At 43.6% G+C, this 27519-nt stretch overlaps 2 protein-coding genes across 2 annotated transcripts in view; both read right to left on the bottom strand.

Moving 5' to 3' along the window:
• Nucleotides 1-20687, bottom strand: part of HADH (hydroxyacyl-CoA dehydrogenase) — a 57439-nt gene extending 36752 nt beyond the window's left edge. The window contains exon 1 of the mRNA XM_037161993.2: nucleotides 20418-20687. Within this exon, the coding sequence (XP_037017888.1) occupies nucleotides 20418-20549 (132 nt within the window). The 5' untranslated portion in view covers nucleotides 20550-20687. The remainder of the gene's footprint in view (nucleotides 1-20417) is intronic.
• Nucleotides 20688-20818: 131 nt separating this feature from the next.
• Nucleotides 20819-27519, bottom strand: part of LOC119062232 (cytochrome P450 2U1) — a 40040-nt gene continuing 33339 nt past the window's right edge. Inside the window, exon 7 of the mRNA XM_053657040.1 lies at nucleotides 20819-20938. Within this exon, the coding sequence (XP_053513015.1) occupies nucleotides 20834-20938 (105 nt within the window). The 3' untranslated portion in view covers nucleotides 20819-20833. The remainder of the gene's footprint in view (nucleotides 20939-27519) is intronic.

Genomic DNA, 27519 nt, shown 5'->3' with positions numbered 1-27519 from the left:
TACCAAATGCTTTGGCCTGTAGTAACCTGAGCCTGCGCTCTTTCCCAGCCACCCCACACTTCTCTCCTCTGCTAGTCCACGGCTCCACGCCCTGCCTAAGTGCTTTCCACCACCAGGAGGCTCCTTGCCCCTCAGTGCTGCCTGGGGGGCTCCAACTCATCTCTCATAACCCAACACAGGCTATCTCTGCTTTAGTGCAACAGTGGTCACTTCCTCTTGTGCCTCTACTAATTTACAGACATAGCAGGTCTTTCACACTGCACTTGAAATGCTGAAAGAAAATAAGCAAGGCACAGAGCTGGTGTGAGCCACCAAGGGCCACTCAGTTATGTAATAATGGTGGCCTGATCCCCAGGATGTGAGTATAACCACTATTTCATCACTATTTCACATTGTAAAACCCCACGCATCTCAGCAAAAAGGTCATTAACCAACCAGTGTGTAGGAAAAATTCCAGGCAGTAAAGAGGAAAGATGGAATAGTTGACCAACACCAAATTTAGATGATGAACTCAAGATAATACCTGGAAACTTTCCCCAAACAGACAGATGTTACATCATCCACTTCTTCAGAGTCTGGAGTGGCTGCTACCACAAATCCCAATGTAGTGTGGTTCTGGCACACCTCTCTCTGTAGCCCACCAGAATTTCCAGAAAATATAAATATATACATATATGTAGTACAATATATACCTGCCTTTTTTATATCTACTTCTTAAATGCCCCCTTTTCCTTACTATAAGATATACCCTATATGTCATACATATTAAGTGCTTAGAGCCTTATCTTAAGCTATTTAAACCACCAAAACTTCCATCTGACAGGCAGGCAGTCTGTGCCTTTATTACGATGAGCTTCTCAGGACGAGCAATCCCATGTTACCTGTCGCCGAGCCCAATGTCCAGCACATGGGAGACACTGGACAATATTCATGAAAAGAATACATGGATAATAGACCTATTTTTTAAAAACCTAAATGTGTAAATCATTTTAGGAATAAGTTCTCAAGGAATCATGACAGGTTTTGTTTTCAGAAATGGTAACAAATTTTATACAACTTTCAAATCATTTTAGATTTATGAAAAATCACATTAGCTTGAAAAGGATAGAAAGAAAAAAGTTAATAACCGAAGCCTTTAGTCAGTGACCAAGTGGAAAACAATGCTTATAAAAAGTCTCTGTTCTGGTGATCAGTTGGCTGAATGCCAGGCAGAGGGGAAACTGGAGGACAAAGACTGTGTAGTGCGACCGCTCCTGGGGCTTCAAAGTAGATTCATGCTTGGTTTCCTCCAGGATGTGAATGTGTCATATACCTTTCTCTGAAGGGGCTGTGGGTAAGGGCAGAGGCATGCAGACCCTGTGTTTGCAGACCCTCTCTGAGGGCACCTGTGTGAACAGGTCAAGGATTAGCTACAGACCCATAAGCTCATTCCCTCCAACGCAGGTTTCTTCTGTACTACACTAGGGAAACTGAGGCATGTTTGTTTCTCAACCACTGTAATGTCAGAGATGAGCAAAAGCATTTACTGTTCATGTTTATTAGTTACAGGTAATCAAAACCATCAACTTTGCAAGCAGGAAGAGATCATTCAAGGTAGTGGCTTTCCAAACTTTCTTAGCCATAAAATTTTTCTTCATAGAAATTCAAAGAGAAGAGCAATACATAAAACGGATGTCAGGGAAGGGAAGTTTGGGAACCATCAAGGAGATTCATGGAATCCCTGAAGTCCATAGAGCCCACTGTAAAAACCTCTGATCTATTCATATCCATTAGAATGACTATTATTAAAAAAAATAGGAAATAAGTGTTGGCAAGGATGGAAAAACTGAAACCCTTGCGCACTGCTGATGGGAATGTGAAATGGTGCAGCCACTGTGGAACACTGTATGGCAAACCACTTCTGGGTATATACACCCAAAAGAATTGAAAGCAAAGCCTCTACCAGATATCTGTACACCCATGTTCATAGCAGCATTACTCACAACAGCCAAAAGGTAGAAGCAACCCAAGTGTCCATCAGTGATGAATAAACAAAATGTGTCATGTACATGCAATGAAATATTCATTAAAAATATTCCAGCGGAATCTTATTTCCTAAAACAGAAAGAAAAAGAAATCTGTAAAGTTGCAGGATACTGAAATCAATACACAAAAATGTTCCATTTTTACTACATCAATAACAAACTAGCAGAAAGACAAACTAAGAAAATGATTCTATAATAACTGCAACAAAAAAGAACAAAATGCCTAGGAATAAATTTAACCAAGGAGGTAAAAGACCTGTATACTATAAGACATAAGAAAACAATAAGCATTGATTAGAGACACTGAAGACACAAATAAATGGAAAGATATTCCATGGACTGAAAGAGTTCATATTGTTAAAATATTTATACTACCCCAAGTAATCAATAGGCTCAAGCAATTACTATCAAAATCCCAATAGCAATTTTAAAGAAATAGGACAAAGAATCCTAAAGTTTTTATATGGAACCAGGAAAGACCTCAAAGAGCCAAAGCAACCTTGAGAAAGATGAACAAAGCTGGAGACATTATGTGCCTTGATTTCAAACTATACTACAAAACTACAGTAATCAAAACAGTACAGTGTTGGAGGAAAAACAGACACACAGATCAATGGAATAGATAGAGAGCCCCAAATTAAACCCACACATATACGGTCAATTAATTTATGACAAAGCAGCCAAGAACATTCAGTGGGGAAAGGACACTTCCTTCAATAAAAATGGTGTTGGGGAAACTGGACAGGCACATGCAAAAGAATGAGACTGGACCACTAACTTATACCACTCACAAAAATTAACTCAAAATGTATCAAAGATTTGCACGTAAGAACTCATGTCATTAAACTCCTAGAAAAAATGTAGGATGCAAGTTTCTTGACATTAGTCTTAGTGATGACTTTTTGAATTTGACACCAAAAGCAAAGGCAACAAAACTAAATTAAACAAGTGGGACTGTATTAAACTAAAAAGCTTCTGCACAGCCAAGGAAACCACCAACAAAATGAAAAGCTAACACATTGAATGAGAGATAGCATCTGCAAATTATATATCTGATAAGGGGTTAACAGCCAAGATATAAAAAGAACTCATACAACTCCATAGCCAACAAAAAAGGGGGGGGGGAGAAAAGGAAAGGAACAAAATCTAATTTAAAATGGGCAGAGGAACTGAATAGATATTTTTCAAGTAAGACATAGGATGTCCAAGAGGCAACTGACAAGGTGCTCAACATCACTAATCATCAGGGAAATGCAAATCAACACCACAATGGGCTGGCATCTCATACCTGTCCTGTTAGAATGGCTGTCAAAAGTAAATGTCAGAGAGGATATAAAGAAAAGAGAAGCCTTGTGCTCTGTTAATGGGAATGTAAATTGGTGTAGTTACCATGAAAAAAAGCAGGGAGGTTCCTCAAAATATTAAAAATAGAATTAACATATAATCCAGCAATTATACTTTTTATTATAAAAAAATGAAAGCACTAGCTAGAAAAGATGTATGTACCTCCATGTTCATTGCAGCACTATTTACAATAGCCAAGATATGGAAGCAACCTAAGTGTGCATCTGTAGGGGATCGGTTTGTCTCTGCCTGGCAAATGTGACTCAGCTCTGTATGGAAAACCTACAGATGCGAAGTGGTGGGCAGGAGCCAGACCTTCAAACTGAGTTTTCCTGGGGGAATCAGGCCTAGAAAATCCATATAGATTGTTATGGTTTGCTCTTGCTAAAACTCCATCACCCTGGTCTAAAACAACAAATGTGTATTGTCTGTCTTCAAGGTAATTTCCAAAGCCTGTATGAGTTCTCCCAAGGACACAGCTAATGAGCTCATCATCATTCCCCTCTGCACGTTATTTTTATTTTCTTGATTGTACCTAAAATGTAGACAATAATATCCTGTGTAATAGATAATAAATCTTTCTATGATGTAAGACCCCAGGAAAACAATAAAAACCTGTCTAGGCAAGGGTCGGGGTGATCCCCTCTTGAGGGAGTGGCCGAGGCACCATAGGCACTCTCCCCTTGAGAGAGCAGTCATGCCTGTTCCCTTTTTCCACACAGGGTTGTTGTCGCCTGTGCATTGATTCTTGTCGTAAACCACAACAGGTGGACTCTGCTGGACAGGGTCTGCAACATCTGGCGCCCGAACAGGGACGCTACGTGAAGGCCATCAGCCAAGGATATTAGCCTGTGGTCAAAACACCAACGTGGGTGGAATGCGCGCAAAAGCCCAGGTAAGGGCAGACGACCCCGAGTCCTTTTTGGAGGGCGTAGGGTGTGTTGGGTTTTAGGAAAAGGGTTATTTTTTCCAAGGTCACTCTCTCTGCGACAGCATTCTCTTTAGTGAGCAGAAGCCTTGCTCTGTCTCTCTGGCAATTGCTGCGCGCCGCAGGCACAGGTCGAGCATTTAAAAGCCATAAGCATGCTCGCCACAACAGAGACACCTGTGACAGGATAAGTTGGATGTGGGCCAGGACAGAACACTAGGTTTCCTGCCAACTGCAAGCAAAAGCCCACGCAACGAGAGGTGCACTGTAAAAAACACTCACAAGCCCATCCCCACGGCACAATCCCCAGTCAGGTTTTAGGCTTGGGAGAGAGAGCAATGAACTTTCCTTTCAATTAGCTTTTTTACAAGAGTCTTTGCACATTCTTTCTCTAAGGCTGCTTTTTGTAGCCCTTTTGATTCTGCCTGTTCCTCCACCTGCCTGTAAATAAAAAACCAGATAGTAAATGAGTGTTTCAGTTTCAACCAGACTCCAAAGATTGCTTAGAGAACTCAGAGTTAGTTAACAAGGTTGTTTATGAATGTTGCAAACATGGAAGATGAGGCATTTCCTCCCTCCAACTTGAGATCTCAAGTGTTCCTACATGAGTAGGGGCCTTGCGGAGGTGTCTGGGCCCAATCCCCAACATGTTCAGGAGCCTCACAGGGAATTCCAGTCACAGTCATTTAACTCTGGGCTCGGTCAGGGAGCGCGATATAAAGGTTGGTCACCTGGCACTTCGAGCGCCCCCCTCGCAGTCTTAGACACGTGGGAAAAACCTGAAACCCATAAGCGGGGTTAGGGTGCCCTGGATACCAGGCGGCCCTCCCTGACGGTTTTCACCAACAGTACATTTCTGACCCACCACACTATACTCCCCAATAGCTAATTAGCTAGGGTTCAGTACAGGCTGTGGAATCTGAAAGGGCAGAAATCGAAAGTAAAAAATAGAAACTTTTTAACAACAAGTATAGGCTCTCTAAAGAATAAGAGCAATGTTTCATACTAATCTGGCAGTTTTTTTTAAAGCTACTAAATATCTCCCTGATAAGGGACCTCTAGACTTTAGTTATTTAAGAAAAGTTGGGCAGAAGTTGAAACAACACCAGGTGGCATAAGATAAAGACTAGTGTCTCACTCCTTCCTTTAGCGGATTTAATTTGCAAATACTGGTTTGCCTGAATTTTATTTTTGTTTCTGTTTTAAAAGTAACATCTCCGTCTTAAAATATTTCAGTAAATAGAATAGATCTCTCATACTGTTATATCATAAAGATTCTACTCAGAAAGAATTTAAATCGATTATTAAAGAAAGCAGAAATCTCACTTCCCTCAGACAGTAAAAAGCTCAGAAAGAAAAAAAAAGAGAAAATGTGTCTTTTAACCATTCTGAATCCTCTTTCTGAAGACCCGGGAACTGCTTCGGTCCTGGGAACAAGCTATGCCGAGCTTAATATCTTCCCTCCCTCTTCTTCAAACTCCCTAAAAAATTTTCAAGGGCACTAGATAATGAGACAGCTCACTTCTGAGCACATTGCAAGAATGCAGTAGTCACACACAGAAAAAAAGAATAAATTCATTTGCCACCAGGGAAAAACTGTTTCTGAAAGTTATGAAATGTTTTCATAAATTTATCAATCTAAAGCATGCTAATTACTGACTTTAGTTGTCACTAAAGTTAAGAATGTTAATTAAATTACGAAAATATATAGTTTTTGTAACAAAAGGCATAAATTATGGCATTTTATCTTAAAAATATAGAGAATTAAATGTTAATTATTCTAAAGTTAATTATGTCTGAATGAGTTAAAAAGAGCAAACTAAAATGGGCTAGAAGAGTTGAAGAAGGATTGTGTAAGTTGAAGAGGGTCTGTGTAAGTCAAGATGGTCTCTGCAAGCTAAAAGAAGATTATATTAGGGGAAAAAGATTTAGAAAGTAAATAAAAAGGCAGAAAGAAAAGAATTAAGAAAGTAAAGGGTTACGAAAGAGAAGGGTAAAAAGAAATAAAGTAAAAAAATATATACCACATTCACGAGTAGCACAGGAAGAAAGGCCCGCCTGTTGCAAACTAGAAAGCCAAGAGTTAAAGGCTAAAAGCCAAGAGGAGCCCTTCCAGAAGGGCAAAAATCAGACCCCTGAAGCTTAACAGAAAGATAAAAAAAGTTAAAAGACTGTTTGTTTCTTTATCGTTCCCAAGCTAAGCAAATTACTAAAGAATGCCCTGACTGTCAAGCCCTTACTAAGGCACCTCCATCCACAAGAGTTAACCCTCAGGGACTAAGTTCTCAAATGATTTGGCAAACAGATGTCACTCATTATGCTCCCTTTGGAAAATTTAAATACATTCACATTTCTATTGATACTTACTCTGGTGCCCTACATGCATCTGCTTTAACAGGAGAATCTGCTAAAAATATACAAGCCCATTGGCCTGAGGCCTTTAGTCATCTGGGTCGGCCTCAGCAAATTAAAACTGATAATGGCCCAAGATATCTTGCCCATTCTACTCAAACCTTCCTTCAGCATGGGAATAGCCAACATAAGACAGGAATACCTTATAATTCAACTGGTCAGACAAGGGCACATCATACCTTTAAAGATCTTCTTAAAAAACAAATAAGGGGGAGTCACGAGTTTACCCCCCAAAATTTGATTATGTTAACTATGTTTACCTATAATTTTCTAAATTGTGATGAATCACTCTGTACTCCAACTGAGAAACATTTTCAGAAACAAGATCCAAAGTCATATTATCCTCAAGTTTTATACAGAGATCATCCTGCGTAAATGATGTACCATCCGCTCAGAAATGGTACTTAGCAGAGTCCTGTAGATTTAACATGGGGAAGTGGGTATGCACGTGTTTCCATCCCTACAGGTCCTGTTTGGCTTCCAGCTAAAAGGGTGAAGCTTTATAGCAAAATGGACATCAAGCTCTGCTACCTGGAGATGAAAACCCATCAGCCAATAGACAAGGTGGCACAGCTGACACTGGCCAATTAGAAGAAAATAAGCACTGGATGTCAGTGCCTAGAGATACTATTTATGTTGCTGAATATTAGCCATTTTGTTTTTCTATTCTTACTGATACTTTGTGCTTACCTATAAGAGAAAAACTCTATGCTGCAAATAAAGAACAGCATAGTGATTACCATCAGCTCTCTATGGTAACTGCATTCAGCCTATGTCCTCAGAGGGGGATCTATCACACTTTCAATCCCCCTCTGGTTCCACCTTGTACTTTAGACATAAGCCACAAAGACTCAGTCTCTTGTTCTTTGTGCAGAGGACCAAATGCTACTATTGCTTTTCTCCCCAAAAGTCCTTTTATAGTTGAGAACTGGGGAGCTAATTGAAAAGTACTGGCTAAGTTTGACAAAACAATAGTTTCAGCTCTGCCTGAAGTTCCATATACTAATACGTGATAGGAGGAGCCCGGTACTGGGGCACCTATAATCAGAATTGTTTCTCCCAACCAAACTATCCCTTGGCATTATAATTCATGGAAAATGGGCTTGCCTTTTATTGCTAGAAAACGCCTGTATAAAAAAAATTTTTAAACCCTGTATCAGAATGGCCCTTTAAGACAAGATTGGGTCACAGTTTGTACCTCTCACCCTTACTTGTTTTTGGCAATTCCAGGAACAACTCAGGTTTTTTATAACGAATCAGCAAAAATGTATTCTTTGCCTGTTCTGGCAGGCTCCATATATGCCAACTGTCTTACTCATCGCAATATTACTCAGTTAAGCCTCACTACAGTTTACATAGTTAGAAGACAAACTCAAATATGGACGCCAGTTGATGTAGCCAGAGAATGGGAAGATCCCCATAGCATAATAGCACTTAACAATGCACTGGTCTCTGTAAGAGTCCAACGGTTTGTTGGCACTTTGATTGCATTTATTGTCTCTGGCATAGTTGTTGCAGCTACTGCGGCCACAGCGACTGCTGCCCTCATTGGGTCACTTCAAACTGCTCATACTGTTGATGTTCTCTTAACCAACTCCACCTTAGAAATGCTTCCACAGGCTCAGATTGATCAAGAAATCCTGACTTGACTTTCTGCAGTTGAATCTGCACTCAACTGGACTGGTGAATGCCAGGATGCGCTAGTGATCCATCAGCAGCTGACCTGTGATCCTGGTTTCTCCAAACTGTGAGTCACCCCACTACAATGGAACTCCAGCCAATACTCCTGGAGTGATGTTCAACATCACCTAAGAGGAGCTTTTTCTACTAATTTAAAGGGAGAGATCAATAAATTGCAACTAGGGACTTCCGCCAAGATGGAGGCATAGGTGGAAGCACTGCTCCTTCTCCCACAACCAAGTTTAAAAACAGCAAAGTTTTAGCAACAAAAACGCAGCCAAACCACAGAAAATTGAACTATATGGAAGTCTGAAAACAACGGACCCTTCAGCCAAACCCGTAAGAGGGGCAGAGCCAGCAGCAGAGTGGGGTCAGGCAGGAAAGATCCACCGGACCAACCTGGGTGCACAACCCAGGTGGCGCCAGCAGCCGTGGGCGGATCCCGGGTGTGGAGAAGCGGGCAGACCCACTGAGGGTGCAAGGCATTGGACCCACTGAGGGCTTACCGCGATCACACATTCGCGTGCAGATAAACCCCTGAAGGAGGTAGCAGTGAGAGGGACCGCACAGGGCCCAGTGGCAGGAAGCAGCAGAGGGAGCCGCCATAGTCCCTCTCACACCCGGCCCCCAGATACAGCGTCACAAACCAGCGACTTGGGTGGCCCCGCCCTGGTGAACAACTAAGGCTCCACTCCTCCTACCTAACAGGCTCGAACAGAGCAAAACATGGCTCAAGAACAACTCAGAGCCCCAGAGCCCATAACTCTAAGCGACCAAGAAACTGCCAACCTATCAGAAGCACAGTTCAAAACACTGGTGATCAGGATGCTCACAGAACTCGTTGATTTTAGCCACAAATTAGAGGAACATATAAAGGCTAAACTAATTGAAATGAAGGGAAATACACAGGAAACCAATAGTAATGGAAAGGAAACTGGGACTCAAATCAAAGGAGTGGACCAGAAGGAGGAAAAAAAATGACTAAACAGAAAATAATGAAGAAACAAGAATTCACAAAAATGAGAGGCTTAGGAACCCCTAGGACATCTTTAAATGTTCCAACATCCGAATTATAGGGGTACCAGAAGGGGAAGAGGAACAGCCACAAGTGAAAAACTTATTTGAACAAATAATAAAGGAGAATTTCCCCAATCTGGCAAAGGAAATAGACTTCCAGGAAATCCAGGAAGCTCAGAGAGTCCCAAAGAAGTTGGACCCAAGAAGGAACACACCAAGGCACATCATCATTACATTAGCCAAGATTAAAATGAAGGAGAGAATCCTAGAAGCAGCAAGAGATAAGGGGACAGTCACCCACAAAGGTGTTCCCATCACACTGTCAGCGGATTTCTCAAAAGAGACCTTGCAGGCAAGAAGGCTGGAAAGAGGTATTCCAAGTCATGAAATCCAAAGACCTACATCCAAGACTGATCTATTCAGCAAAGCTTTCATTTAAAATGGAAGGGCAGATAAAGTGCTTCTCAGATAAGATCAAGTTCAAGGAGATCAGCATCACCAAGCCCTTATTATATGAAATGTTAAAGGGACTTATCTAAGAAAAAGAAGATAAAAAAATGAACAGTGAAAGGACAGCAAACTCAAAGTTATTAACAACCACACCTATAACAAAAGCAAACTAAGAGGACAGCTAGATCAGGAGCAGAACCATAGAAATGAAGATCGCATGGAGGGTTAGCAACAGGGGAGTGGGAGGAGAAGAAGGGGGGAGAAGGTAGAGAAAATAAGTAGCATAGATGGAAGGTAGAAAACTGATAGGAGGGAGGGCAAAAATAGTATGGGAAATATAGAATCTAAAGAACTTCAGACACGTGGTCATGAACTAAAGGGGGGAATAGTGGGGGAGGGGGTGTGCAGGGTGGAGAGGAATGAAAGGGGGAACTAGAACTGTAATGGCATAATTAATAAAATATATTTTAAAATATACAAATAAGTAAATTGCAACTAGAGTTACACAGACAGCTGCAGAACATTCAACTCTTTTTTTTTTAAAGATTTTATTTATTTATCTTTAGAGGGGAAGGGAAGGAGAGAGGGAGAGAAACATCAATGTATGGTTGTCTTTTGTGTGTCCCCTGCTGGGAACTGGCCTGCAGGGAAACGGCCTGCAACCCAGGCATGTGCCCTGACTGGGAACCGAACCGCGATTGTCTGGTTCGCAGGCCTGCGCTCAACCCACTGAGCTACACCAGCCCAGGCTAACTCTTAACTAAACAGGAGATTCTTCAATCCCTTAGTGATAATCTTGGCTCGTTAAACCCAAAACACTGGTTTGACGGACTCAACCTAAGACTGTGGTTTACTGGAGCCACTAGTTGTTTACTGATTTTAATAATATTTTGCATATTATGATGCATTTACAAATTATTTGCCCAGGGTCACAAAAGAGACCAGCAAGTAGCAAGTCTTGTGGGATGTATCACCAAAACAGCCTTAACAAAAAAAAAAAGGGGGGGGGATTGCAGGGGACCAGTTTGTCTTTGCCTGGCAAATGTGACTCAGCTCTGTATAGAAAACTTACAGAAGTGAGTGGTGGGCAGGAGCCAGACCTTCAAACTGAGTTTTCCTGTGGGAATCAGGCCTAAAAAATGCATATAGATTGTTATGGTTTGCTCTTGCTAAAACTCCATCACCCTGGTCTAAAGAAACAAATGTGTATTGTCTATCTTCAAGGTAATTTCCAAAGCCTATATGAGTTCTCCCAAGGACAGAGCTAATGAGCTCATTGTCATTCCCCTTTGCATGTTATTTTTATTTCCTTGATTGTACCTAGAATGTAGACAATAATATCCTATGTGATAGATAATAAATCTTTCTATGATATAAAACCCCAGGAAAACAATAAAAGCCTGTCTAGGCAAGGGTCGGGGCGATCCCCTCTTGAGGGAGTGGCCGAGGCACCATAGGCACTCTCCCCTTGAAAGAGTAGTCGTGCCTGTTCCCTTTTTCCACACGGGGTTGTTGTTACCCGTGAATTGATTCTCATCATAAACCACAACAGGCGGACTCTGCTGGACATGGTCTGCAACATGCATCGATGGATGAACGGATAAAGAAAATGTGGTGTATGTGTACATACACACGCACACAGGGATATTACTCAGGCATAAAAACAAAGTAATCTTGCCATCTGTAACATGGATGGACCTTCCAGGCATCACAGTAAGTGAAATAAGTTGGACAAAGAAAGACATACCATATGATCTCACTTACATTTGGAATCTAAAAACAAACAAAAACACGGATACAGACAGATTGGTAGATGCCAGAGGCAAGGGAGGCCACAGTGAAGGGGGTTAAAAAGTACAAACTCCCAGCTATATAGTTAATAATACTCTATAGTATATTTGACAGTTGGTAAGAGGGTCTTATAAAATTTCACACAAGAACAAAAATGTTGTGAGAGATGTCAACTAAACTTATTAGGGCGATCACTGCTCAATATGTACAAATATCAAACCATAACACTGTACATCTGAAACTAACACAATGTTATAATAGCAGTTATATCTAAAATTTTTATAAAGGAATTATGACACATGCTACAAAACATATGAACCTTGAAAATATTGTATCGGGTGGAATAAGCCCATCAGGAAAGGATGAATACTGTACGACTCCACTTATATGAGGTACCTCAAACAGCCAAATTCATAGAGACAGAAAGTGAAGCAGTGTTTGCTAGGGGTTGGGAGATGGGGAGTTACTGTGTTTAATGGGCGTAGAGTTTCGGTTGTGCAAACCGAAAAGCGTTCTGGAGATGAATGATCATGACGGCTTCACAACAGTGTGCAGGTACTTAAATGCCACAGAACTGCATATTTTGAAATGATTAAAAGAATAAATTTTATGTTATACATGTATTTTTTTACAATTTAAAGAAAAACAAAGACCTCTGTTCTAATTCAACACGATACCTTCATTTTACCAAGGAAAAAACAGGAACTAATGCAGAAAAATTATTCACCTAAGATCACATGCAGGCACTCGTGTTCTGCCTGAATGTAATTCTGTAAAAGGTAGTTTACTGCTTACTCCATCTAACTCTTCAGTGGCTCCCAGTGACCACAGGATAAGACTGAAGTCCCTGCACAGGGCACGCAAGGCTCTCCAGGATGGGCATTCACCTCTGCTCCGGAAACGCTACCCACCGCTGCCTGGCACTCCAACACCCTGAGGCCTGGAGCTCCCCACATCTGCTGCTGCCTCTCTCATCTCCAGGGTTCTGCACTGCCCACACCTCCTCCCCAACTTCGCCTGATTAAATAAACCTGAACATCACCTCCAGCTACTAAACATCCTTACCCCAAGCTCCTCTCGGCCTCAGGTAGGTGTCCCTCAGCCTCTAATACCCCACATACCTTACCACTGCACCCATCAGTATGTGTTGTGATCAACTGTTTAAGCATCATCTCCCCTGCTGTCTTACTGCAGGCTCCTAAACGTCTTTCACCTTTGTCTGCTGATCTTGACCCCAGCTGGCTGCGGCACAACCTCAGGAAATGCTGAATGAACAAATACATCTGGTGGAAAAGCCAAGATCCAGGGTTCTTTTCATCAGGGTAACTGAGGGCCTTCTTTCACGAAGTGAACATAATTATAGGTTGAGGGTTCTTACTCAGCAAAAGAATTTCATGTGTCTCAGGTGAAAGGATACCAATCCCACTCATTCCTGAATTATACATCCAAGTTATTCCAACTTTCTCAGGAGACAGCAGTGGAAGAGAGGACCACAAAAAGTAAACTTTTTTCCTCCTCCTGTAAACATCTGTTATTTTTACAGTAATTAAGAAAGAGTCTTCCTGGCACTTTCACTTGTGCGACTAATTTAAATCAATCCATAAAGAACTTGTTTTTTATGACGGGGACCTACACCCTGTAAGATCTTGAGGATGAGCAATCTGCAATGGAAAAAAAATTATTTGAAGGCTATGTCCTCAGCTCCCTAACTTCTCTAGCCTTGGTAGAAGGCAGGCTTAGCCAGAGATAAATATTTTTAGACAGAGTGCTTCAGAGCTGTAAAAATAGACCCAGCGAACAGCACACTAGTCAAAGCCCGGGAGTGGTCTGGCCACAGGGCCAAGTGAACATGCCAAGTGGAAACACACTGAATTTACATTTTTACAAACACACCACCTGATTGGAAGTAGCTTCTCTGAAGCATGATGTGAAGGGTGAATGAGTAAGAACTTCATCACCTGGTCCGTGTTTCCTCAACATTACATTCTCGCAGAAAATCGCAATGTTATACGAACTGTCTGCCACACTAGAATTCCAACTTCCTCCTGACCCCCCAGAAGTGTGTCTAATCAGTGCTCCCCACGCTAACTGTGCCCCCCCAGCTCCTGTGCCCTGCCAACAAGGCCTGGCTTCGGGCTCTCGTGATTTGATCCAGGGAAAAGTCATGTCTGTTACATCTCTCAGAGCTGGCAATTCTGGGAGTGTAATCATCCCTGGTTGTGCAATACTGTAAACACTGCCATCAGCACGAGTTGTCTTCAGTAACCTGTACCATCAGAAAAAGGCATTCTGTTGAGGCTTTCAACCACGCCTTACCACTATAACCAGCTGCCTTGATCTTAAAACTGTTAAATTCCCTGGCTGACCTCTTTATATAAACTTAGCTTTTTGTATTTCAAAAAGTATTTATAAAAAGCCAACCAAACATGTCTCTATTTTTAGGTAAGAAGTCTGTTAAATATACAATTTTTAACAAAACTCAGTAAGCATCTAGGTTTGGCAATGCAGCAGAGTGACCGATAACCTTCTTCCGAGGGTTCTCCCCCTGCAACCCAACCTCCACAAATTCTGCAAAGGAGAAGGGATAATGGGGCACGCTGACAGCCTCAATCAAGTCCTAGCTGAATTTAAGACTTTCAAAAGGTGTTACCATGATGGTCACTTTCTAGGTAGAGGAGAGAGCTACAAAGTCACACTGCTCCCTAGGAAGATGAGTATGGCAATGCCTGTTAGGACAGTGGAGTTTCGGTGAGGACTAATTAAGAGGCTCCCACAACAATCCACGTAACAACACCTGATCCAGAAATTGCAAAGGAGAGAAGCTTACTCATGGAGGAAAGCCTCAGAGCCATCTGCAGTGTGGAACAGACCTGGCAAGGTTTTGTGAAGAACAACAATGGCAATAACAAAAGGAGGAAACTCTGGAAAGGCTGAACTCTGGAAAGAGTTTTGGCAATGGACACTGAGTCTATTGACAGAAAGACAGTGGCAGAGCATCCAAGTGGAGATGATCAGCAGGTGACTCTAACTTTGAGTCCACAGCTGAGGAGAGGTCAAGCTGGTCTCTGTGGATTCCAGAGAGCCTCGAAGGATCCCCTTGTCCGTGGAGGCCACACTCACAGCTCCGCACAGACAGCAGGGCCAGAGGTGCAGGCAGAACGCGGTTATCTTGGCCTCTGAGATCTCAAGCCGGTGGAACAGGAGTTAAGAGACCAGAGTTGCAGCCCCAGCTCTGCCTGACTCTTGACCACAGTACCATCTCTGCAGGAGAGATTATTATAATGGTCACATGAAATGATGGAAATATCAAGTACTTTCAACAGAATAAAGTATCCTATTTGTAGAGTTTTTTTCTTTTTAAGTGTCAGGCTCTGTTGTAAATGCTTTATGAATATGAACTATTATAATATCCCAAAATGTCTAGCAGGGATGCCCAACCTGCAGTCCACGGGCTGCAATGCAGCCCAACACAAAATTGTACATTTACTTAAAACCTTCTTTTTGCTAATAAAACCACCAGGTTTCATTAGTGTTTATACATTTAATGGGTGGTCCAAGACAACTCTTCTTCTTCCAGTGTGGCCCAGAGATGCCAAAAGGTTGGACACCCTGATGGAGCACTAAGATTTTTCCCAACAATCCACATAATTAGTCTTGACATCTTTAGAATTATATGAGCTCCCCCTATCTCCCCTATCAAATTAACCTAAAATAAGAGTCATCACCAGATTAGATCTGATGGAGCCATACAAAAGTATTTATTGAATAGTCAGCACTGAACACATTAGTATGACTCTAAGCACTTAGCTCATTTAACTCAAATAACACTGTAAAGCCAGCATCCTAATTCCCAGAGGCAGCCTTCGCTGAGGCAGCGAAGGGTTAAATGTCTCCCCCAAGGCTCCCACAGCCAGGAAAGGAAGGGCTGGGATCCCAACTCCAGCAGGCAGCTCATGGCCTGCTCACTTTCAAGCATTAGACCACTGCTTGCCAGACACAGAACAGAGAGCAGCGGCATAATCTTCCTGTGGTTCCAGGAAAGCAGAAACAGAGAAAAGAGAGAAGGGGGAGGAAAGGAAATTAGAAACCCAAGCAGGGGACAGACAGCAGTGAGGCTGGATCTAGCACCTGGCAGAAAGAACTCCAAACCCAAGGGGCCATCTCTACTCTACCATGTCCAAAGGTATTCCATGGCATTCTTGTTATGCCGGTCAGGGCCACTCCAAGTCCGAACACTAACTTGCTAACAGAAGCTGACTTACTGCCCCAGTATATCACAAAGAGCAGAGAACAGCCCAATCGAGAAGTGAGCACCAGTACAGGAAAGGAACGAAGCACCTGTGACAAACACATCCCATACCCTCCAGGAGGAAGTTATCACTGGGGAGGAAAAATATCACTCCCCTACGAAAAGTCAAAAGAGATTATGCCAGTCTTCTGTGATCCCAAAACTTCTCCCAGGCCACTGCATTGTTTTTCAGTAAATTCCAACAGAGAAGAACTCACTTTAAAACAGAGAGGAAAAAGTTAAACATACAGAACAACGCTGATCCTTCTTCTATTTGGCATCAGAAGTTCAGAGCTGAGGGCAGAGAAAAGTGAAGGGTAAAACAAAATCAGTGGCTGAGGAGAAGCTTTTAGGTCACCTGAGTCCTCGTCAAGTCGCAAATGTCAGGGAAATGTTCATCTGTAGCTTAGAATGTTGCTCCCGCTTTTGTTTTAACAGCCTAAGGAGCTCTCCCCAGAAGAAATGAACCCTCTTTGCTTTTTGAGGAAGGGAGAGGGAGGAAAGGAGGGAGGGAGGGAGGGAGGATGGCAGGATAAAACACACTTTGGGAGAGAAAAACCCAGCCGAAATTCAGCCTCTGAAAGGTCATGTCCAGGGAGCTCACTGACGCCTCACCAGTAACTTAACAAACACTACAAATTCTCTGGGTTCTTTTTTTCCTCCTTTATAAAGCAAAAAAACAACCTAATCCCCACTCAAGGGTCATTTGATGCTGTAAACCTCTTTGCCAGCCTAAGTATCCAGCTGATGACAAATTGGCAATTAGAACCAAGTCAGCAGTATTTAATGGGCAAACACAAAAAACAAGTTAACCTTACTTAAATATTAACCTGCCGCCTAAGCAATTTAAAATTTTAGACAAACAAAAGAACAATGACAGGCAAAGCAGATACTCTTGGAGAATACATATGTACAAATGACCTGTGCTCTGATCAACTGTAATTCAAGCACAGACCTCACTGTCTTAAATTGCTTAATTGCTCAAGAAATGCATTGGTCTCCCACAAAATCTGCTTAATTTGTTTTCCATCCTACTCAGCACCAACTGGAACATATGCCAAAAATGATAAATTTAAAAAAATTAAGATTTTAAACAGAACTACACCTTAATTAAAATTAAAACTATTTCAGAAAGTTCAAGATAGTGAAGCAGAAGATGAATTAGCAGCCAACCTCAGATGCTAGTTTGTTCTTGTTTTATGAGGATTAACAATACGATAGGGAGAGAACAGGAAGTGCCTTGCAACTTTGTTCAGAGATCCCTGGACAAACTGCAGTATCAGCTGGCACTTGCCTTCAGCATTAAGCAAGATGAAACAGAATCACAACCAATACTCTCCATCTAAACATTACAGGCCTACCTCAGCAGCAACAATCAGAAATTGGAATGGTATGAGGGGAGAAGAACAAAAAGACAAGCATTACTGCAAGAAGATAATGATTATAGCCCTGGTCAAGTGGCTCAGTTGGTTGGAGCATCATCCTAGGCACTGAAGGCTGCAGGTTGAGTTCCCAGTTGTTAGGGTTCGATCCCCGGCTGGGGTGTGTGCAGGAGGCAACTGATCAGATGTTTCTTTCACATCAATGTTTGTTTCTCTCTCTTCCTTGCTCTCTGAATCAGTAACTATATATCCTCAGGTGAAGATTTAAAAAAAAAGATAACCATAAAGGCAGTTAACTGTTTGTGAGCTCTTAGTAGGTACCAGACACTGTGCTAAATGCCTGACATGCTCTAATTCATTCAATCATCTAGATCCTCCTATGAGGCTAGTACTAGCATTAGTCCTACTTTAGAGATTAGTAGGTACAGAGGTTGAGTAACTTGCCCATGTTTACACAGCCAACGTGAGGCAGAACCAGCATACGGGCCATCCACTTCCCCACACTGAACTGGGGACGTGTCAAAACATGTCAACTACTGTCTATGGCACTCAACGAGCGAAACAGATTTACCCTGTACCAAAAGCTGTATAGGTCAAGGAGCATGAAGAATGAGGCAATACTGCTTACAACTGTGTGCCCAGCATGCTGTGCAAAAATGGATCAGCTAAATTGCTGAACCCAACGAACCTACAGGCTGAGAGTGTCAGAGAATCCTGCGGAAAAGCATGGTTCCCCTCCACAGGATTAGAGCTGTCATCTAGAGTGGCTGAGGCTCCTGCAAATCCTGTTCTGTAAGAATGAAATTACTGTTCCTTATGACTGTCCACTATTTAGACTTCTGGTCTTTATCAACTTTGGAATGACAGTTCCATTGTATTTCCAACCTGTGGGATAAACAGTTCTCTCTTATTCCCCCGTAAGTTTCAAAAGGCACTCCCTGGTCCAACTACTCAAGGATTTCATCCACAAGTCTGTGTTCTTATCAGTGTCCGTCTCCTCCCTCCTTTCTCATAGGAAAGCTCCAACATCACACCCATAACTTTATTAGGTGTCACCTCTGGGCCTTTTTGTGCAACATAACACGCTTTTCCAACCAATAATGGACACAGCATTCCAAGAACTGAGCAACCTTAAATACTGCTTTCTACTTGTTGTTTTTAAGTTAAATTCGTTTTGTTTTTTTAAAGAATTTATTTATTTTTAGAGAGGGAGAAGGGAGGGAGAAAGAGAGGGAGAGAAACATCAATGCGTTTCTCTCCCACGTGGCCCCCACGGGGGACCTGGCCCACAACCCAGGCATGTGCCCTAACCAGGAATGGAACCAGCAACCCTTTGATTCGCAGCCCGCACTCAATCCACAGAGCTACACCAGCCAGGGCTGTCCTTGGTTTTTAACTCTCATTCTCTGATGTCTCCAGGGCAGCATCAACAATAGTTTCTGGACCTGTCTCCTGTATTGGTACTGGTGACTTAAGGCCCTAATAGCTTGTCCTTACAATGGTGTTTAAACCCTGGCTGGATAGCTCAGTCGGTTGAGAGTGTTGTCCCCATATGCCAAGGTTGAGGGGTTTGATCCCCAGTCAGGGCACATACAAGAAGCAACCAATGAATGAATGAGTGAAACAACAAATGGATGTTTCTCTCTCTCTCCCTTCCTAATAATCAATACATTTAAAAATTTTTATGTTATTTAAATGTTTTTAAACAAATACATTATTTTACACTTTCCCACACAAATCTCTCTCTCACATTGTGGAAGTTTTTGGTGGAGCAGGGGAATACAAGTACACGCAAGCTAAAATTTCTCTATACTATAATGCAGTACAATGTTTGGACGTACATTAAAGGGACTTACTCCTTACATACCTTGCAGACGCAGATTAGGGAGACACCATAACCTAGCAGCCAAAGCATCCACACGATAAAATGGGCAATGTATGTCCAGAAACATGAAAAACTATAAAAGTTGGAAGGATAAAATCTTAATGAAATACTGATTTTAGAATAAAAAGCAATCTAATATGTTGCAAAAAATTCACAGGGACAGAAAGATTATGATATTTAATAATAGTAAAAGATTTTTAAAGCTCAAGCATGGATGTGTGGGCCTGACTTGAAGGACATTGAAAAATAAACTTTTTCATGAATGTATCCAATGCACCTGAGTCTCCACTAAGAAAAATCAGTCTCCCCTTCAACATTACAAGGCGCAAAAGGCTGAAATGCTAAGAATATAATCAACTAGGATGTGAAAATCAAGGTTCTCCAATATGAGCTGGAATTCGCTAAAAAATAAATGAGGCAAGTATCACAGTATCCGGGTAATCGATTGTACAAGTGACCTTGAGCCACAGGTTGGCTGATCCCGAGCAGTCTTGAAGGTGTACATTGAGATTGTAGACCTTCCCGCCGCTTTATCTTCCCCTCCCGCTTCTCCAAGCCCTTAACTGTGCAGGTTTCCAACACAGAGGGCACTGGGTGAAAGGTCAACTTTGCGTTAACAGCCTTCCGTGGACTCACAGGGCCTCTGGAGCAGATCAGATAACTTTACAAAGTTCTACAAAAGTAGTAACTATTATTATTCTTTGTAACCCAGCAAAGGAAGCACACGGGGGCTTAAAAGGAAAACGTTTAGGAGAGCAGAAAGTGTACTCTTTGTAAGAGATCGAAGTACACTCCTTCAATCTCTTACAAAGATTGTATGATTCTAAAAGATCCCTGGTCTCTGGAAGCAATTTGGGTGTAAGCCAAGAGGAGAGCAAGCACATGATGTCTCAACTTCGGACACAAACAATACTACCTTCTCTCTGCAAGTCTCAGTTCCAAACTGCATTCACCAACACGCTCCACCCAGCCCTCCTCGGACCTTGGGATTAGCAAACAGGCACAGCCCCAAGACAATGGATCTTTGGGGAATGAACAGTCACAGGCCCAGACCCGAGAAGTTTCAACTACACGGGGGAGAACAGGGTGAAAATTCCCCGGCCCTCCTGTGGACCCCGGCCTCTCTGCGAGACACCCCGCCAGGTCGCTCCCTCCAGCGCTCTCATCTCAGGTGGGCAGCAAAGCGAACGGGCTGCGAAGCCACTGGGCTGCTCACCTGGGCAATGCCGGCACCCATCAGCCCGCCGCCGATGACTGCCACGTGCTTGACAACGATTTTCTTCGCGGAGGCGGAAGCTGTGGACGTAGAGGACACGGTGCGCAGGAACTGCCTCGTTACAAAAGCCATGGTGCAAAGAAGGAAACGGAGGAGGCCTAGAAGCTGGTCGGGAAACCTTACGAGGAAGGCTCGACTACCCTGCACAAGCAATCAGCGGAACCCAGGCAGCCGTGACCCAGGCAGCCCCACCTCCCTGCGCGCCCCAGGCGTACCGTGACGTCACGAAGATGGGGCGGGGACTCGCGGCCTGCTCCGCTCGCCGTAGGAAGCACCGAGGGAGGGGTTCCAACGTCCGGAGGTGGCTTCCAAGTGGGCTGGCCCTGCTCGCCTCCTCCAGCGGTCTAGCTAGGAGCTCAGCGGCCAGACATTACGTGGAACGTAAAGGTCACAGGAGCGTGGGGCTGGGCGGTTTGGGCTCCTGGAGGGACCGAGAGCCGGCCCTTTCCCTTCCTCGGCCCCTGGTAAAATGAAGAGTAATGTTGACTGGTTAAATCTTCGCCTTTGATGCTGGTGTATACCTCTGTGCTGAGTTAAAACGTCTTCTTTGACGGTGGTGATCAAGAGACCCAAAACGAGCATTCTGGAGTCATGTTGCCAAATAATCAACTCTAGGGATTATTTTACTCCTGTGGACAATGAGTGTTTCTGCTAAAACGGGAAGAAACTACTCACACCAATATAAATATCCAGTGGGCTCTGAGTTCCTATGTAAAGATCAGATTTAGACATCTTCATATAGGGTGCAGCCAGGGAGGCCCCAAATAGGGATTTGTAATGGGGTCCAGAACTCTGGGTGTTTAGGAAATATATGTGTGTGTGTGTGTGTGTGTGTGTGTGTGTGAGTGTGTGATGTCCTCACCCACACAAGTCTGAACTGGGGGATAGGACACATGGGGAGCAAGGCCATTGAGAGCTGTTTTGCATAGCAACTTTTTCAGCTAACCTCTGGCATGGTCATTTAACATATCTATAACTTTTAACTGGTTTCGTGGATATGTTAAATAGCAGTGGCTATGCTTTGAGTCAGGGAGATGGGAGTGACTTCAACCCACGATGTAATTGGGAAGGAACTCTGGTTACAGTGCCTATGAGAGCTTGGAGATGATTGGCTTGCTGCCATGGGGCCACACCTGCTGGAGATTTACTATGGCAGCCCAGTAAAGCTGGAAAAATAGGGACCACTGGCAGGTGTAACCAATTGTGGGAGGGATCAGAAGTGGGGCCATTGAGGAAGATTGGTGCTGGGATTTAAACTCAGGTGTGGCAGCCTTGCAAGTCTGGGGCGGGCGGTCGGGGGGGGGGGGGGGGGGGGGGAATCACTGGGCTTTGGGGTGCTCCCTTTTGCCACATAGCTTAGGAAGCAGGCGAGACCTGGCTGGGAAGAAAAGGAGGGAAGGATTCTTACAGTGGGCCATGAGAAAGTGCCACATGGTTTTGGATTAACTGGAGTTTGCAGCAGCGACACAGATGATGGTTCCAGGTGTAGGGGACCAGTTTGTTTTAGTCTGGCAAATGTGACTCAGTTCTGTATGGAAAACCGACAGAAGCGAAGTGGTGGGCAGGAGCCAGACCTTCAAACTGAGTTTTCCTGGGGGAATCAGGCCTAGAAAATGCACACAGACTGTTATGGCTTGCTGTTGCTAAAACTCCATCACCTTGGTCTAAACAACAAATGTGTATTGTCTATCTTCAAGGTAATATCCAAAGCCTATATAAACTTTCCCAAGGACAGAGCTAATCAGCTCATCACCATTCCCTTCTGCATGTTATTTTCATTTCCTTGATTGTACCTAAAATGTAGATAATAATCTACATACTAGATAATAAATCTTTCTCTGAGGTAAGACCTGAGGAAAACAATAAAAGCCTATCTAGGCAAGGGTCAACATGCTATCCCCTTGAGAGAGTAGCTGTGCCATTCCCCTTTTCTCCACAGGATTGTTGTCACCCGTAGGGACCAGTTTGTCTTGGCCTGGCAAATGCGACTCAGCTCTGAGTGGAAAACCTACAGAAGTGAAGTGGTGGGCAGGAGCCAGATCTTCAAACCCGTGGGAATCAGGCCTAGAAAATACTTACAGACTGTTATGGCTTGCTTTTGCTAAAACTCAATGTTCTATGTGATAGATAATAAATCTATGATGTAAGACCCCAGGAAAACAATAAAAGCCTGTCTAGGCAAGGGTTGGGGCGCTCCCCTCTTGAGGGAGTGGCCAAGGCATCATAGTCACTCTCCCCTTGAGTAGTCATGCGTGTTCCCTTTTTCCACACAGGATTGTTGTCACCTGTGCAATGATTCTTGTCACCAACCACAACAGGTGGACTCTGCTGAACAGAGTCTGCAATAGTCACCTGTGCATTTATTCTCGTCGTCAGCCACAACAGAAAGACTCTGCTGGACGGAGTCTGTCACATCTGGTACCCATGAACAGGGACCCAAAGGCTACCAGTTGTCATTGTGGTCAACACACCAACATGAGTAGAACGTGCACAATGGCCCAAGTAAGGGCTGACGACTCCGAGTGCTTTTCAGAGGGCGTAGGGTGTGTTGTATTTTACAGAAAAAGGGTATCTTTCGAAGGTAAAAGATACTCACAAGCCCATCCCTGAGGCACAATCCCCAATCAGGTTTTAGGCTTGGGAGAGAGAGCAATGAATTTTCCTTTCAATTAGCTTTTTTTTTTTTTTTTTTTACAAGCGCCTCTGCACATTCCTTCTTTAAAAGCTGCTTTTTGCAGCCCTTTTGATTCTGCCTTTTCCCTCTGCCTACCTGTGAACAGAAAAACAGATAGTAAATGAGTGTTTCGTTTCAACTGGACTCCGAAGATTGCTTTGAGAACTCATAGTTAGTTAACAGGGTTGTTTATGAGTGTCTCAGCTCCTTGCTGGAGCTCCGAAGATAAGAGGTATTTCTCCCTCCAACTTGAGATCTCAAGTGTTCCTACATGAGTAGGGGCCTTGCGGAGGTGTCTGGGCCCAATCCCCAACATGTTCAGGAGCCTCACAGGGAATTCCAGTCACAGTAATTTAACTCGGCTCGGTCAGGGAGCGCGATATAAAGGTTGGTCACCTGGCACTTCAAGCGCCCCCCTCGCAGTCTTAGACACGTGGGAAAAACCTGAAACCCATAAGCGGGGTTAGGGTACCCTGGATACCAGGCGGACCTCCCTGACGGTTTTCACCAACAGTACATTTCTGACCCACCACACTATACTCCCCAATAGCTAATTAGCTAGGGTTCAGTACGGGCTGTGGAATCTGAAAGGGCAGAAATCAAAAGTAAAAAAAGAACAAGCATGGGCTCTAACTTGTCTAAAGAGCAAAAAGTCTACCTGCGTGTGTTGCAGCAACTCCTCCGAGGATCAGGATGTGAAGTAAAACAACAACATCTTTTTTTTTAAGATTTTATTTATTTATTATCTTTAGAGGGGAAGGAGAGAGGGAGAGAAACATCAATGTATGGTTGCCTTTCGTGCGTCCCCTGCTGGAAACTGGCCTGCAGGGAAGCAGCCAGCAACCTAGGCATGTGCCCTGACTGGGAATCGAACCACGATCCTTTGATTCACAGGCCCATTGAGCTATACCAGCCAGGGCTGAACAGCAACATCTTATACAGCATTTACAAACTATAAAAGAACATTACCCTGCTTTCCTGATAAGGGAACCTTAGATATTAGGGTTTGGGGAAAAAGCAGGTAACAAATTAAAGGCTTTACAGGATAGTGGATTTCCTATCAGAGTTCAGAACTTAGTAACTTGAGGACCAGTCAAGACTGCTCTTGTGTCTATATGGACTAAGAAAAAGGAGCTAATTACAGAGGAAAATACGGAGTATAGTTCAGGTGAGAAAGTTGTATATGATGCAGCAGAACAGCCTACAAGAGTTTTACCTACAGCTCCGCCAGAGAACCTGTCTGATAGTAGCCACTCCTTATCTTAATTCTGGGAGCGTTCCTCCCCATAAGATCAGTCACCACCAAGAAAGCCAAAAAATTCAGACAGATACCCTGTTGGGGTTATGAGACAATGCCTTTGGCAGGCAGCGGAGGCAGGTGATTTAGATGCCATTTGGCTTTTCCCATTATAGTCAAGGGTCAAAGGAATGTCCATGAGCCCCTTCCCTTTTCTCTTTGTAAGGATTTTAAAAAGAGTATTAAAGAAAATGGGCTTCAGTCTCCTTATACTAATGGGATATTTCAAACCATTACTGACAGTTATAAAATGGCACCTTGTGACTGGATGGCCCTCACCAGGACTGTTTTGACCCAGGCTCAATATACTGTCTGGTATTCAGAATACTCTCAAAGGACCAGCATCCAAGCTGCTGAGAATGGATGAATAAATAATCCTGTCACCCTCCCTATGCTGCTTGGGTCTGATAATTTTGTTACTGCTGTGGCTCAAGCTAGACTTGATCCTCATGCTTTTGATCAGAGTGCTCGAATTGCTCTCAGGGGCATGAGATAATTGCTCTCAGGGCCATGATGAGATATTTGCCAATATCCATCAGGGTGTTATGGAGGTATACTGACTTTATTGACTGCCTCCAAGAAGCTATTGACAGGCAAACAGATAACAACAGAGCAGCTAAAGCTCTTTTTTGGCAGCTAGCTTATGAAAATGCTAACAAGGACTGTAGGGCCATTATCGGACCCCTGCAAGCTACCACCAAGGACATCAGTGAGTTTATTAAGGCTTGCCAAGATGTCAGCACAGGACTTCCGCCAAGATGGAGGCATAGGTGGATGTGCCGTGCCTTCTCACACAACCAAGATTAGAGAAAACTAAATATTAGCAACAGAAAACACAGCCAGAACACGGAAAATTGAACTTTTCGGAAGTCCGTTAACAACAAATTCTTCAGCCTGACCGGTAAGGGGCGAAACCAGCGGCTGGCGGAGCAGGGTTGCACAGGAAAATTGGGTCAGACGGACTCAGGCGTGGAATCCAGGCGCAGGGTCGGACCGAGTGAGCTACCGAGCGAGCAACCAGGCGAGGGACCGCGGGGGAGACAGCGAGGCAGCGGGGCTGCGTGTTGACTGAGGTCGCGCATTTGTGCGTGGGTGGACAGGCGAGGGAGTGGGCGGTTGGACCGGGCCGGCAGGTCCCCACGACCAGCGGCAGTGGAGGGCGCCGCCATTTCCCTGCTCTGACCCCACCTCCACATACGGCATCATAGCCCAGCGACTCTGAGTGGCCCGGCCCAGGTGAACCACCTAAGGCGCCGCTCCTCCGCACCCAGCTGTGAGAAGCGGCAGAGGGGGCCACCATTTCCCCACTCTGACCACGCCCCCACATGCAGCGTCACAACCCAGCGACCTGGGAATCCAAGGCGCCTTTTCTCACACTGAAAGGGCCAGAACAGACCAAGAATGGCGCAGGAGGATCTCCGAGCCCCAGAGCCAATAGATCTAAGCGATGAAGAAATAGCAAAACTCACAGACGCACAGTTTAAAACATTGGTGATCAGGATCCTCACAGAACTGGTTGATTATACCGACAAATTAGACAAATATATGAAGGCGAAACTAATTGAAATGAATGGAATTGCACAAGACACCAATAGCAATGAAAAGGAAACTGGGACTCAAATCAATGGAGTGGACCAGAAGAAAGCAAATAATGGCCAAACAGAAAAGAGTCAAGAAGCAAGAATTCAAAGAAATGAGGAGAGTCTTAGGAACCTCCAGGACATCTTTAAACGCTCCAACATCCGAATTATAGGGGTACCAGAAGGGGGAAAGGCACAGCCACCAGTGGAAAACTTATTTGAACAAATAATAAAGGAGAATTTCCCCAATCTGGCAAAGGAAATAGACTTCCAGGAAATCCAGGAAGCTCAGAGAGTCCCAAAGAAGTTGGACCCAAGAAGAAACACACCAAGGCACATCATAATTACATTAGCCAAAATTAAAATGAAGGAGAGAATCCTAGAAGCAGCAAGAGCTAAGGGGACAGTCACCTACAAAGGAGTACCCATCAGACTGTCAGCGGATTTCTCAAAAGAGACCTTACAGGCAAGAAGGGGCTGGAAAGAGGTATTCCAAGTCATGAAATCTAAAGACCTACATCCAAGATTGCTCTATCCAGCAAAACTTTCATTTAGAATGGAAGGACAGATAAAGTGCTTCTCAGATAAGATCAAATTCAAGGAGTTCATCATCACCAAGCCCTTATTATATGAAATGTTAAAGGGACTTATCTAAGAAAAAGAAGTTAAAGAAACATGAACAGTGAAAGGACAACAAACTCACAGTTATTAACAACCACACCTAAAACGAAAGCAAACTAAAAGGACAGCTAGATCAGGAGTGGAAACATAGAAATGAAGATCTCAAGGAGGGTTAGCAACGGGAGTGGGAGGAGGAGAAGGGGGGAGAAGGTACAGAAAATAAGTAGCATAGACAGTAGATAGAAAATAGATGGGGGGGCAAGAATAGCATGGGAAATATAGAATCTAAAGGACTTGAGACACATGGTCATAAACTAAAGGGGGGTAATGGTGGGGATGAGGGGTAGGGTGGAGGGGACTAAAGGGGGAATAGAACAACTGTAACAGCATAATCAATAAAAAAATTTTTAAAAAAAGATGTCAGCACAGAGCACTTTAAGGCCTCTCTCTTAGCTGCTGCAATTAAGGGAGATCGAGATCTCAAACGTTATGATTGTGGAAAGCCTGGTCACCTGCTCAAGGACTGTTTGCACCAAAATGGGGAAAAGGTGATTACAAACTCCCCCCAAGGACTGTCTGCGCTGTGGCAGAGGCAGGCATTGAGCAAAAGAATGTCCTCCAAATTTGACAAAAATAACCAACTGGTTCAGAGAAACTTCCAGGGGGGTACCCACTCCAGTGCCCCCAACCCCAAATAGAGCTTTCAGAACAACAACCAATATCAGGGAATTCAAGGAAGTACAGTTTCCGATCTTCGTGCAGCCCCCTGAAGTAGTGCAGGGCTGTACTTGGTCACCACTGATGAGCTCATCTTAAAGAAACAGCATCAAATAATTGCAGCTCCCATTGGTGTTTGGGGACCTCTACCCC

Source organism: Artibeus jamaicensis, unplaced genomic scaffold, assembly GCF_021234435.1.
Source record: "Artibeus jamaicensis isolate MK-2021 breed Jamaican fruit bat unplaced genomic scaffold, CSHL_Jam_final scaffold_3222, whole genome shotgun sequence".
In the NCBI taxonomy this organism is placed as follows: Eukaryota; Metazoa; Chordata; class Mammalia; order Chiroptera; family Phyllostomidae; genus Artibeus; species Artibeus jamaicensis.
The sequence above is the reverse complement of the archived record's forward strand: the minus strand, read 5'-3'. Positions and strand labels throughout refer to the sequence as shown.